Below are 12,734 nucleotides of genomic sequence, written 5' to 3'. Positions count from 1 at the left end.
GTTTTCCGCACAGCGTTGAATAGAGCAATTTGAAATTCGTGGTAACTTTGGTAATTGGTCCGTTACCTAGGTAACCCTACCCTAGCCTCGCAATTATCGAAGGGTAGTCTTCTCGATAGGCGTTAAACGCGGGAAATGGGATTGTGACGGTAGATCGGCTCCACGAAAGGCGAGAGCAAAAGCACGGTCGGGTCTGCTGATTCACGGATGCCTCGCGAATTCCTCAGAAGGACGTCGGCGAAAGGATTCAAGTGGGGAAATGACGTGCGGTTGGATTTGAGTAACAGTCGTCAGTGCCACGGTGAAATTTTTGCGAAAAATAAAGTCATTTGTTACCTCTATCTGACAACGAAGAAGAAACCGCGGACGGCGAACCCTTATTAGAGAACCGAGATGCTTTTTCAAACGAAAAGAAAAATTCCATCCCCCACGTGTCGGTTTAATGCGACCCCTCCTTAACCGCGTGCATTCATTAATCAATCTTGCGTACGAAACCTGTTGTGCAATAAATTTCCACTGCGCACCAATGAAAACATTTGATAGATACTCGTTCTTATCGCGTGACAGATGTAAGCTGATCATTTGGTATCATTTATTCGATCAAATTTCGAGGATCAACGAACCGATTGATGCAACTATTTGACAAGGACTTAATTTTGCGGATGTAGATGCCTGGTCTCAAAGAAACAAAAATTAATTAACGTACAAAAGACTGTCTCCGGTATCCATATTATTTTTGTAAACCACTTCAGGCGTCGCGTCGCGTCCCGTCGCGACGGTTCGTTTCGTCGCCTGATTTATATTCGACCGTTTTGCAGCAACGACGTAGAACGTTCTCAGCTGTCTGGATGAGAGCTCCTCCATCCTCCCGCGGCGTTGAAACCGAGCGTCGCGACGGTGTGTAACGAATGTCAAGATTTTCCTCCAAGAGGATTTCTGCGCCGAAACGAAACTAAGCGAAATGAGGTCCTGTCTTCTCTACCCTCTGTTCATTCACTGACAAGATATTTCTCTACCAAAACTAAAACGACTTCGAAAGGAAAGGAAAACAGGAAACAGGAGCGGGGGGGAAAAACCTTAAGTCTGGCACCTTCCACACCGCGAATACTCTTCCCGCAGCAGCTATTCAAACTGTCACCCGTCAGACGAAAAGCACTCCTCCAACTGTTTTTCCTCTCTCTTATTTCACCTCCGTGATTCACCGCAAGTGTTGTACGAAGATAGGCAGAATGCTGGATTGAAGCCATTTTCGTTGGAAATGATACGCAGGTACCTGCGTATTCACCTCAAGAAAGAAGGTAAACAATTGGGAGTGACGAAACAAAGCAAAAGAAAAATAAATAAATAAATAAAGAGGAGGGCGAGAGCGTCGAAGTATAAAGAGGCGCGGGGACACGGCAAGGACCGTCTGCCCGGCATGGCTTGTATAGGTACCGAAGAAATTCAGCAGGAAAGTAACCAGGTTAAGACCATCTGGCAGCCGGCATTGGGACAATGGTAATAAATGAGGCAACGGGGAGTCGTTCGAACGACGATAAACAAAGGTTAACGAGTGTTTCGGGAATCGGAGAATCGGAGAATCGAGGACCGGAAGTGCGTTCTGTCGCCATCTTTACCTAGGGGCTAATAAAATTTCCACAGATAGAAACATGGCTCCGAGTAAGCCGTGTGCTCACCGGAACGATGACATAACTCTACCGGTAAAGAACTCAGAAGCTCGAGGTGTCCTTCAACCTTTCGAGAAAAAAAAAACGCGAGACTCACGAAAAGAGAGAGAGAGAGAGAGAGAGAAAGAAAAGAATAAAACCGATCACTTCGTTAATCTTTCTCATTTGGAGAAGAGGAGCAAGCGGGTGAAAGGTTGCAGAGAAGCGAACACACCTAGACTCTGATCCCGGTCTGAACCCCGTTAATTCCTGTATACATATACGTTATACGGATGAATCTGACATCGAGATCTCTGGCGGTTCGAATCTCGGTTCTGTGATTCCGGAATAACGGCGCAGGGAACCGTCGCCGAGGCTACGACATCAAGGAGTCAGCGTGTATATTAGGCGAGATATAAGCGAGCCAATTTGCACGCGCACAAAGCAGACACCGAATGTGGCCGGGGATCGGTTGTTGTTATTATTATACGTAGCTGAATACTCCGCCCCCCTTTCACCTATGCACGAGTAGGTATAATTCGCCGGCTCTCCGCGAACCAGTCATATCCGTTATCTTACGCGTCTTTCACGGGCGATACGAGAGCTGCCAGATAAGGGCAAGATACAGGGGTCGAGTTAACTCGAGGACCTCGACGTCGCCGAGGGGAAGACACCGATTCTAATTGCAGGCGGGCGGCCCGGAGTCGTTGATTGCGGATGCGGAATATTGCAGACTGGAATTTCGCGTCGCGGTCGAAAGAGGTATGAAAGAGGCTTCGGATCGAGATAAAGTCTTCGCTCGGGTCCCAGGTGGCATTGAAAGACGATCGATGATCGAGGTTACGCGCCTGTTTTTTCCCCCCTTTTCACGGAGCGGCGTGGCACGGCGATATGAAAGTGATAAATTCTTATAGAGTCCGTTCTACCGTTGGACGGTCAACTGGCGGTGTCAACCTTTCCTCCCTACGTCCGACCCTTGGATCAGACACACTTCGAAGAGGTGAACGGTGAGGAAGACACGGATGACGGTAGGACAGAGAGCGACGAGATACATTGATGCATGGGCAAAAGGAAAACGGGGAACCGGAAGTCTCTTCAGAAGGGCCAACTTCACCCAGGAATTTTTTACCCACACCGATGATAAGATACCGCGAATATTATTACACGTGACAGATAAAAAATACGCGCTTGGACGATTTTTAGCGATCCGATCACGAAATACGAACGAATTCTTCAAGATTGAACAACGATATGATTTGTGTCATTTATTTGTTTATTTCTTTTTTTGTTTCTTTTTCTTTCGAACAGGGACGAACATCTTCGACTGATCGAGTCTTTCCTCGTTCTCCCGGATAAAAATGGTTCGAAAGCGAAAGCTTCCCGCATCCCTTCGGTCGGAAAATTGTCTCACAATTCGAGAATAGTATACGGGAAATATTTCATACGGGACAAGCAACTTTCACGCATGTGAATGATTGTCCCAGGCAAAAAGGGTCCGTCGGACTGACGTCGGATCGTGGATCACCACGTCGAGTCCGTTCGACGAGTGTCCGACGAACGATTTCAGCCGAAGGGACGGCTGGAAAAAAAACGTAACTGATCAACCGTTGAGTTTCCGCACTTTTTGTTTCGTTCGCCGGGATGAATCCGAGTGCATTGGACGCGACGAGGATCAGACGGCGCGGTTTCCAAGCTGACATAAATCTCGAGGCGTCCATTAGCGCGACACTATGTTCCCGAAAGTGAGGGGGATGATGGGGGGGGAAATGGGGGGGCGAGGGAAGCCGGGGGCTGTATATCGCACCTATCGAGGGCGAGAGTATCCACCCTGTGACACGGATCTCGCCCCGGTGGCATCGTGCCTCAGGATCCGCCCTGCAGGGGCTCCGCATTGTGCCCCCGAAGATACGGACCGAGTCCCTCGCACACACGCGGTAAACACGCATTTGTACCCGTCATTTCGACCCCGTTCGTTCATTCAGCTTCGGTACGTTCCAAGGTTAGGACGCGTATTACTTTTTTTTTTTGAGGGGAGGATTACAGCTTCGACGGTCTAAAATCGTATCTATTTTTAGAATATTCTAACCATTTTGTTATTAATTTTAGTGAAAAATTTCCAAATTATTCTTCAAACTATAAATAATTAATCTCTCAAACTCAAATTACTTTGATTGTTTTCATTTTCCTTAAAAAAAAAAAAACTCCACAAATACGTATGATTTTAGACCGTCAAAGCTGTACCCTCACCCCTTAACGAGATGCGTTGGACGCCCCTCGTTTTACCCACGCGACATCGTGTTTCACCAAGTTTTATACACAACGTCGGGGAGAAAACAAGGAACGATCTTTTCAACTTTACGGTACTAACAATTAGTCCTCCTTTCGACATCGTCGTCGGGGACACGAATCTTCCGTTGAATTAGCCCGCGATTACCGTGTTCAATGCGATTACCTATCACCTGAGTCCGGAGTTCAAGGACGCGAGGAGGAGAATTTTGAACGATGACAAAGATTCCTGCATGCGGACTGCAGCGGCCTCGAAACGGCGTCGCGTCGCCTTGAAACACACCCGATGATAAATCCCGGCTTCTATCCATGCAGCTCTGTTCCGAGAGCAATAGATCCCATTGAAAGGGTCACCCGCAGGAGATGGCGAGGGTTTTAATCGCGAAGGTGGAGAGAGGCCAGACGCGAGTCGATCGGTTATCAAAGATTCATCGCTCTGGAATTTTTAACCTTCCGCAGGGACGATAAAACCTCCCATCTCCAGAGTGGTCGAGTACTATCGCTGCGCGGCGCTTAATTCTTTTTACCGAAAGTCTTCAACACATTCTCTCGAATTACGTTTGCATGTACAGAGAGGCGAGTTATCTGCGCCTCGTTACATTCACAAGCAAGGTGTCCCAAGTCGATCTATCCGATTTTATTTCTTTTGTAATATGTTATAGTAGACTAAAAACTAAGCATTAATGGCATATGAAGACGAAAAAAAAAATACGTGTGGCTTAGTTTTTAGTCGACCGTAACATATTGGAAAAGAAATTAAATCGGATATATCGCTTTGGGATACCTTTCTTGCCGGTAGAAATATTCTTGAAAATATGAAAGTTCTCGTTTCCGCTTCAACGATGTATGTAAATTATAGGTAGGTACGGTATTATAATTACTTCCGACAATGCGAATCTCACATGCGAACAGAGAAATGTATAAATTAAAAAGAAAAATTGCATACACTGGGATGAAAAACCGTTGTTGAAACTTCGGTCGCGGAAAGTAAGATAAGAACTACAGATTTCGATATCGAATTGAACGAGCGAGAGAGGCTGACACCTACCGTTCCCTAGATATACGTGACGCAGGGTAAGGAGCTTTGAAATTCAGGAGAATGCTGACATATTTCCCCCTCCTACCTTCCCTTGATTTTCAGGGTTTTTCTTTTTCTCTTTCCTTCTACCTATTTATTTTCCATTTCGACCCTGATTGATCCACGCGTACAAGACAAGCCGTCGACCAACACGCACGTACCGCGCAGTGCGGTGATATAGTTATTTTTTACTTTGTTTTCCTGTTCTTTCCAATTTTTTATTTATTTTTTCTTCATTTCTTTGCTCACAATTCATTTTTATTTTTCGCCAGAAACACGCCGACCAAACGAAAAAAACCACTCAACTTCTGCCATGGTCCCGTCTTTTTCTACGTCACGACTCTTCGACGTTGCCAGGCGACTCTATAAAAAAAACGATTTGCAAAAAGCTTGGTTCTAGATACTGTCGATCTGATCTGACGATACCGTACCAGTCTTATTTCTTTCCACTTGCTTTGAAAACGAAATATGAACACAACGAGCTGCCAAGATGTTTCACAGCTGAATATTTTATCGATACCAATGTAAAGGCTATTGGATCATAATTTTTTGTCTCTGCAAAAAATATATGTATATGCCCGCGAGAAACTGATTACGTGATAATATCTTCATAGAGAAATGAAGAAACAGAGCTTGCAGTGTGACGGTTGCGTGTTTAATGGGTGATACTTTGATTCCCGCCGATGCACCAAAGCTATAAGGGTCCTCGCGAGAAGGGGGAGAAAAGAAAGCAAAAAAGGGAAAAAGCAGCGAGTTGAGCAAAGAAAGAAAAGACGAGTACCGTCTGAAAAAGAAGAAAAGGGGGAGGAAATAACGGAGATTTCGGAGTAGCAGGAAGCTCTCTCGGGCATCGGCGGGGCCGAGACATCGGGGACAAGGCCATTACCCACCCATTTCCCGGCATACCGATTGACTGCAATTACAACATCCCGCGACCAATCCCAGCAGAACTCTGGCAGTGTCTCCCTTTTCCTCCCATGAATTTCATCCTTCCTCGGCTACGCGCTTCAAGACGAGTACACAATAATCTCTGCGAAAGTTCCAGAAAAACATGGCGAAGTAATAGGTAGCTGCCAAAAACGTGTACAATAGCGAGAAGAGTCTTCAAACCTCGGTAAAAATTTATACCCATCTTCGGGTTTCCAAAAGACCCAAGAGACTATTTCCCGTAGCTGAAGAATATCGCTTTCGCCACAGACTTTCAAAATGATATGGGAATAGAATACGAAGAAACGGAATAAGAATGAGGCGATGTATAAAACAGTGAGAGAATAGAAACGATCGAGAGTCGACCTCGTCGCAGATGGTCGAGAAGTGAAGAAAAAGAATATCAAAAAAATAAAAAAATAAGATGGAAAAAAAGATGGAAAAATACGCGCTGCCTATGCGATGAGTATATTACTCTACCTACTACACGGTTGCTGCGATACAACCCTTATCTTTATGGCTTTTCTGGAGGCCCATTGACTGCGACGAGGCAATAACACGTTGTAGGTACTCCTCTTTGAAATGAGCATTACCCCCACGGACTCCGACGTTAAATTCATTTCGAATTTCACCCAAGACCCGGGGAGGAGATAAGGACGGGAGGAAAGCAACCTTTTAGAACTTATCTGCAGTACATCACCTCGCAACCTAACCGCGCGAATACTTGCACAGAGGAGTGAAATAAATAAAATCTCAAGAAGAATACCTGCACCCTTTAGGGCTCGAGGGGTGAAAAATACTCCGTAGAACGCTAAATTCTGGGCATATAATAATAATGCCGAGATAGGGGCAAGCAGGTTAAGACCAGGAGGACTCCGACCTTTAATCTTTATTACGAAATTCTCCTTTAGATACAAGAATAAGACAAAAAAGAAGAATGAAAAAACTCGCAAATTTGAAGACAAAAGAAAGAGAAAAGCAGGGTGGCGCGAAAACTCGACGAGATTGAGAGGATCGATTGGCGACGAACCACACGTAGATGAAATAGCATTGTTTTCGACTGCATAGGAAGCTTCGAGAATTTAAGCTCAAGGATTCGTTCGTTATTGACAAAGTCCACCAAGGGGGTGACGACGATCAACGCATATAAGGAAGCCGCAGCGAACAAGGGATGAAAAAAATAAATGGACAAGAACCGGATAAATCGGCTTTCACATTGAAAACCGTCGAAGCCCGTTCCCGCAGGATCATTTGGTCGGTACGTGCGTGCAGAATGCCGGCGAATCCGGCTCACCGTGGCTTCGGGGAATATAAGTCGGCACCCTCGTACGAAGGATAACGGAATGTGTAACTCAGAACCAGGGATCTGCAAAAACTCAAGCATCCATACCCGCCGCGGCCGCGAAGTAGGGTAAGCATAGATACGCACGTCAAAAGTATGCCCACGCAGCAAAACACTCAACAATACGAAGAGCCTACTCAGCCAACTCTGCGCTGTAATACACTTCATACATAAACATGTACTGTATACATCGAAATTTACTTCTAAAATGTCCAGAGCATTTCCAAAGAAACTGGTCGATCACCTTTACATACCCATGACGGTACAGTTTCGTATTCACGAGGAGAAATTTTCTGTACTTCCTTACTTTCTTTCTCCTGTATCTTCTCCCTCGAAAAACAAGGAGGAAAATAAAAAAAAAAAAATCCGAATACTTTTTTTATTTGAATTACAAGTCAAGTGTGGCAGTTGAATTGCTGAATGGCAAACTATTTGTTGTTGGGAAGATTTTGTGAAAATTATCTAATACAGGTGTAATATTTTTAATTCGGAGAGCTGTGTGCTGTTTCACAAAGGAGAAAAAGGATTCGACTGGTGAAACGTTTCTGACACCAACGATCCTATGTTTTCTTCTCAAGCAATAGCTGACTTGGAATAGACCGGAGTACCTGGCGATAAAATCACTGATAAATCAGTCTCTCCGATCTGCCGTTACGATTACGATTGTGATTGCCGTAACTGTTAGTGCGATTATTATGATCATCCGCGGGAGAAGCAGCGCGGAATTACGAAAATAGTGGTGGTAGTTGGCGGATTCCTCGAACTCCGTCGAAACGGACGCTGTGAATAGAGAGAGAGAGAGAGAGAGATAGAGAAGGACGAGAAGAGGGGGATGAGGGACGAAAGAACGCACGCGCACCACCTTATCGAGTCGGTGGCAGAGACACCACGGTGGTGGTCGGCACCGTCGACGGAGGTGGTGGTGGGCTCAGTTGCGCAGAGATATTCATGCCCGAAAGTCCGTCGTCATTCCGACGACCGGTTATACGGATAGTCGTATCATGTTTATACCGATCGCGTACCGCCTCACGGAGCGGAGTAACCCAAGCCGAAGGATCGTTTCGAGGGGTGACTAGGTGCGGGATATTTCGTCCGTGAAAACTTCCAAGGATACAAGAAAAAAAGAGTCGAGCAAACCGCGACAACGCGATAGGAATATACCGTAAGAGTGAAATATCCGGCGTCGAGACGCGGGGGGGTAAGATGAGGTCGGTGGAGGGAGGGTAGCGAAAAAGTGGGACATTAGCGGGAGAGCGAAATTGATACGACATGTGAAACCGGTGAGGTGCGAGCAAGAAACGAGATGTGGCGTTTCGCGCTGGTGCTGGTGGTCGTCTTTGGTTGCTGCCACGCGTGTCCCGAGTACTGCGAGTGTCACCAGCTACCGGATCCGGAAGACCTGGCTGCCCTCCTGGAGGCGACTTGCCTGGGAAATGTCCCGAGGCTGGTCGATCTCTCGTCGACGACGCGACGACTGAGGATAATCGGAGCAAACGAGACGGAGATCCTGGGCCTCCTCGAGGAACTCGCGAACGGCACGACGCCGCTACCGTACCTCGATGAATTTCACTTCACCAACTGTTCCCTGAGGGTGTTGAACTCATCGACGTGGTTCGCGGGACTCGAGAGAGCCAGGATGCTGAATATTTCGCGAAACGATTTGCCCGATCTCGAGGACATGCGAAGGACGGAGGGTGGTCAAGTGAACATGAGCAACCTCGCGGTCCTCGACGCGTCTAATAACCTAGTGAGTAACCTGAGTGCCGACACCTTCGGAACACTTCCGGTTCTCTTGCGACTGTGCCTGAAGGGAAACGGTATCGGGAGTGTCGACGCGCGAGCTTTCGCCGGTCTCGGTCTCCTCGAGGAGCTCGACCTCTCCGACAACGAGCTCACATCCATACCCGAGACTGCGCTGACGCCGCTCGAATCCCTCGAGAAGCTCGACTTGAGCGGAAACCAGCTGGAGGTGCTTGGCGCCGGGTGGTTCGAGAGCTTGGGGAGACTGCGTGAGCTCGACGTTTCGCGTAACGGTTTGTCACGCGCTGCTTCCGGCGCCCTTCAGCCGCTTCCGGGACTCTCGGTGCTGAGATTGGCGGGTAACCCGTTGCGCGAACGCGACGTTTCGCTGTTGTTGGGTACGGGTAGAAAACTGGAGACGGTCGACGCGTCGAGAACGGGGCTGATCCGGGTCCCGGCAGCGCTGACGCGGTCCGTCCGCGCTCTGAGACTGGCGGGAAACAGACTGACGTCGATACGAGACGGCGACCTGGACAGCTACCCGCTGCTCCGTCTTCTCGACATGTCGGACAACCGACTGACGGACGTCGAGGAAGACGCGTTGGGCCGACTCGAGGCCCTCCAAGTGCTCGATCTGTCCGGTAATTTATTAACCAAAGTGCCGCGTAGCCTCCCCGGAAGTTTGTCCTTTCTGAACCTCGAGCGAAACCGCATCGATACACTGAGATTCAACGACCTTCTGGGACTCTACAACGTGCGCGAATTGTCTCTAGGCAAGAACTCGATCGTCGAGATCCAGGAGGGAGCGTTCGGTCAGCTGATCGCCCTGGAGGTGCTCGACGTATCCGACAACCCGATGAACCAGCTCCCGGCGAACACTCTCAACGGTCCGACGCACCTCGGCACCCTCCGGATGTCGGGGCTGACAGCCCTCAAGTGGGACCAGCGAGACCAGGGCGACATGACGTTTCCGGTTCCGGCACCCGAGAGGCTCGTAGACCTGGACGTGTCGAGGAGCCCGGTATTGGCCGCTCAGCTCTTGGCCGACACGGCGGCCTTGTCGGCGTGCAAGAGTCTGCTCAGACTCAACCTCGAGAGCGCGAATCTGACGAGCGTCAGGTCGGACCTCGTCTACTTCGTGCCTCAGCTTCGAGTCCTGGGACTCGGCGGTAACCCGTGGAACTGTACCGATGAAATTTACTGGCTCGGTGAATGGTTGAGAAATCACGAGGAGCGTGAACCCCTGGCGAAATGCACGCGCGGAATACACGTCCGCGAGTTGCCCTCCCCACCGAAGCCGGAGGCGACGTCGTCGAGAAGCATCGCGACGCCGCAGGAGTCGAACGTAGCGACGTCTTCCCACCCCCTGACAACCGAAGCAGTAAACATCACCACGGAGTTGTTTCTGCGGTGGGAAACGGAGGGTGAAAATACAACCCTGGGAGAAGAATCGACGTCGGTCAAGGTCACGCGAAGTTCATCCTCATCGCCCGGAAGACTGAGCGCGTCCTCGATTCTCCTTAACGTTTCTCACCGGCTCGCGCCGCTCCGCAACCGAGCGCCAAGCACCCCGAGACCAACGAATACCCTGCAAATCAGAGTCGAGAAACTTCCGGCGAACGGAAGTTCGACGACGAACGCTACGCGGTATGAGGATGCGAATGAGGATGAGAAAGTGGAGGTGGAGAAGGAGGAGGAAGAGGAGCCGAGAAAGGGCGGAAGGGAGGCGAACACGGTCGCCGAGGAACTCAGCGGACGGGCGACCGACTCCGGGGCGCGAATCTCGGAGGGTTTATCGGCGGGGGCGCATCCGGGGATGCTCGTCCTGGTCGGAGCGGCTCTCGGGGCGGTTGTCGCCCTCTCGGTGGTTCTTTCGCGTCGAGCGACGGCCAGAAGAAGAGACTGCTGCTACGAGCGTCAGGAGAACATAGAGGTCCACACTCTGACACCGGTAACGGAACTCTGGTGATCCTCGTAGCGGGATGGACGATGGCCGACGACGACGACGACGACGACGAAGATGTTCGGAGATCCGTGATCGGTCATTTCTACGCCGAACGGACGGTGTGTCAATCGACAATAATGCAGTGTCGAGAACGGGGGACGATGAGGAGGTATAAGTAATAAATAACGCGCAGGGTTGGACCTCGACAAGGAGAAGGCGAAATCACGCACGGTGTTACAAGAGTTCAAATTATAATTGTGTCCGTTTGAAAAGGTACTATGTATACATTGCATGTATAATCCATACGGTATGATGACGATGGTATAGTGGAGGTTGTCGTATTTATTTGACGAATTGGTACGAATCGAGTGTTATAATAATAATAATAATAATGCGAGGGTGTATTACATGTGTGCGAATGCAACCAGAAAGATGAATCGATCGAATGAAATATAAAATTGTTTTATTACGCGTCGTGTGAGATAAGTACAAGTATAAGTTTTACTCGGAGACCAATCCTGCATAATAAATTTGGAAAAAAAAACGAAAAAAAAACAAAATAAATATTTGTACAGAAACGTTCTTGCTTCGAGGTTTTTATCCATCGTTTTTATTTTTCAAAATAAAAGACGGTTTTGCCAAACCCCCCCCTCCCCCACCAAGAAAAATGTAATGATAATGATACGAAATAAGAAAAAATAATAAAAAAAAGAAAAAAAAAAGAAATAGAATAAAGAGAAAACGAAAAAAAAAACAGAGGCTAGATATTATCTTTCTTAAAAATAACCAGTGTCAAAATACCATTATGATAATAAACCAATGTACAAAGAAAATAATATATTGTGGCTACCTAATGTTTTCTTTCATCAATCATGCACGGAGAGAAAAATGTGAGAAAAATTACCCTGCTGTTACTATAATCGTGATGTAAAAGACACCTAATGCAGTTTTTACCGTGCTGCATCAGAAAAATGCGTCGTCACATTTTAAATTTTGTGCTGCCGAAATACATAGTTTCTAAGCAAGGTAGTAATTTTTTTTCATAAAAACCCATAATTTTTGTAACATGCATCAATAAAAACTGCATTAGGTGTATTTTACATCACGATTAGTAACAGCAGGGTAATTTTTCTCAGATTTTTCTCTCCGTGTATACCGCATCCTCATCATCGCATTTCCCTTTAGCATCGTCGTTACGCTGTTACGCCAGATTCGTTTGAAGCTTTGATATTTTTCCGCCTCGTCTATACATATTGTACGCATTTGAATTGAAAAGGTCACGATCGTCCCGGGCTGATTTGATAATATATAAACATTTCTTTGATTCGTTGAAATCGGATCACGCAATCTGTCAGGCTTTATTACCATTACGCATAAGGAGATTCGAAATGTTCCTGAACCTGGCAACGTTACGTGGCGAAAGTTGTGTATGTTATACACACCGTGTACGTTGGGTCGATAAGAAAGTAAAAAAAATGTAAAGATGCCGGGTAGGACGGCGATGCTTTTCTTTCAACTTGCGCTACACGAGCCGGTTCGTTAAAAAAAACTTCTCTTTGCGGAGTCAGCAATGTTTGCAGAGTCTGACGCTGCCGAGTTACGTAAATTTTATTATGAAAATAATGACCATGCCAAGTCTTTCCCTGTACACACACAAAGAGTGGCGTTTCTTTTGCCCCGAAGTCAATCCCCTTTTACTTATTCCTCGCCTCGACTCCCCCGGCAAGTGTAGAATGAAACGTAAAATAAGCGGAAACTCCGCTGACCAGT

The 12,734-nt window shown here is 47.5% G+C and overlaps 2 protein-coding genes across 2 annotated transcripts in view; one reads left to right on the top strand and one right to left on the bottom strand.

Moving 5' to 3' along the window:
- The window catches only part of LOC107228056 (protein timeless homolog), an 87,990-nt gene that overhangs the window by 40,196 nt on the left and 35,060 nt on the right, over nt 1-12,734 (bottom strand). The window lies entirely within an intron of this gene.
- On the top strand, nt 8,167-11,626 carry LOC124293940 (nyctalopin-like). Its single transcript, XM_046736992.1, has one exon. The coding sequence runs from the start codon at nt 8,583-8,585 to the stop codon at nt 10,986-10,988; it is 2,406 nt and encodes an 801-aa protein (XP_046592948.1). The 5' UTR covers nt 8,167-8,582; the 3' UTR covers nt 10,989-11,626.

Source organism: Neodiprion lecontei, chromosome 1 (assembly GCF_021901455.1).
Source record: "Neodiprion lecontei isolate iyNeoLeco1 chromosome 1, iyNeoLeco1.1, whole genome shotgun sequence".
Lineage (NCBI taxonomy): Eukaryota > Metazoa > Arthropoda > Insecta > Hymenoptera > Diprionidae > Neodiprion > Neodiprion lecontei.
The sequence above is the reverse complement of the archived record's forward strand: the minus strand, read 5'-3'. Positions and strand labels throughout refer to the sequence as shown.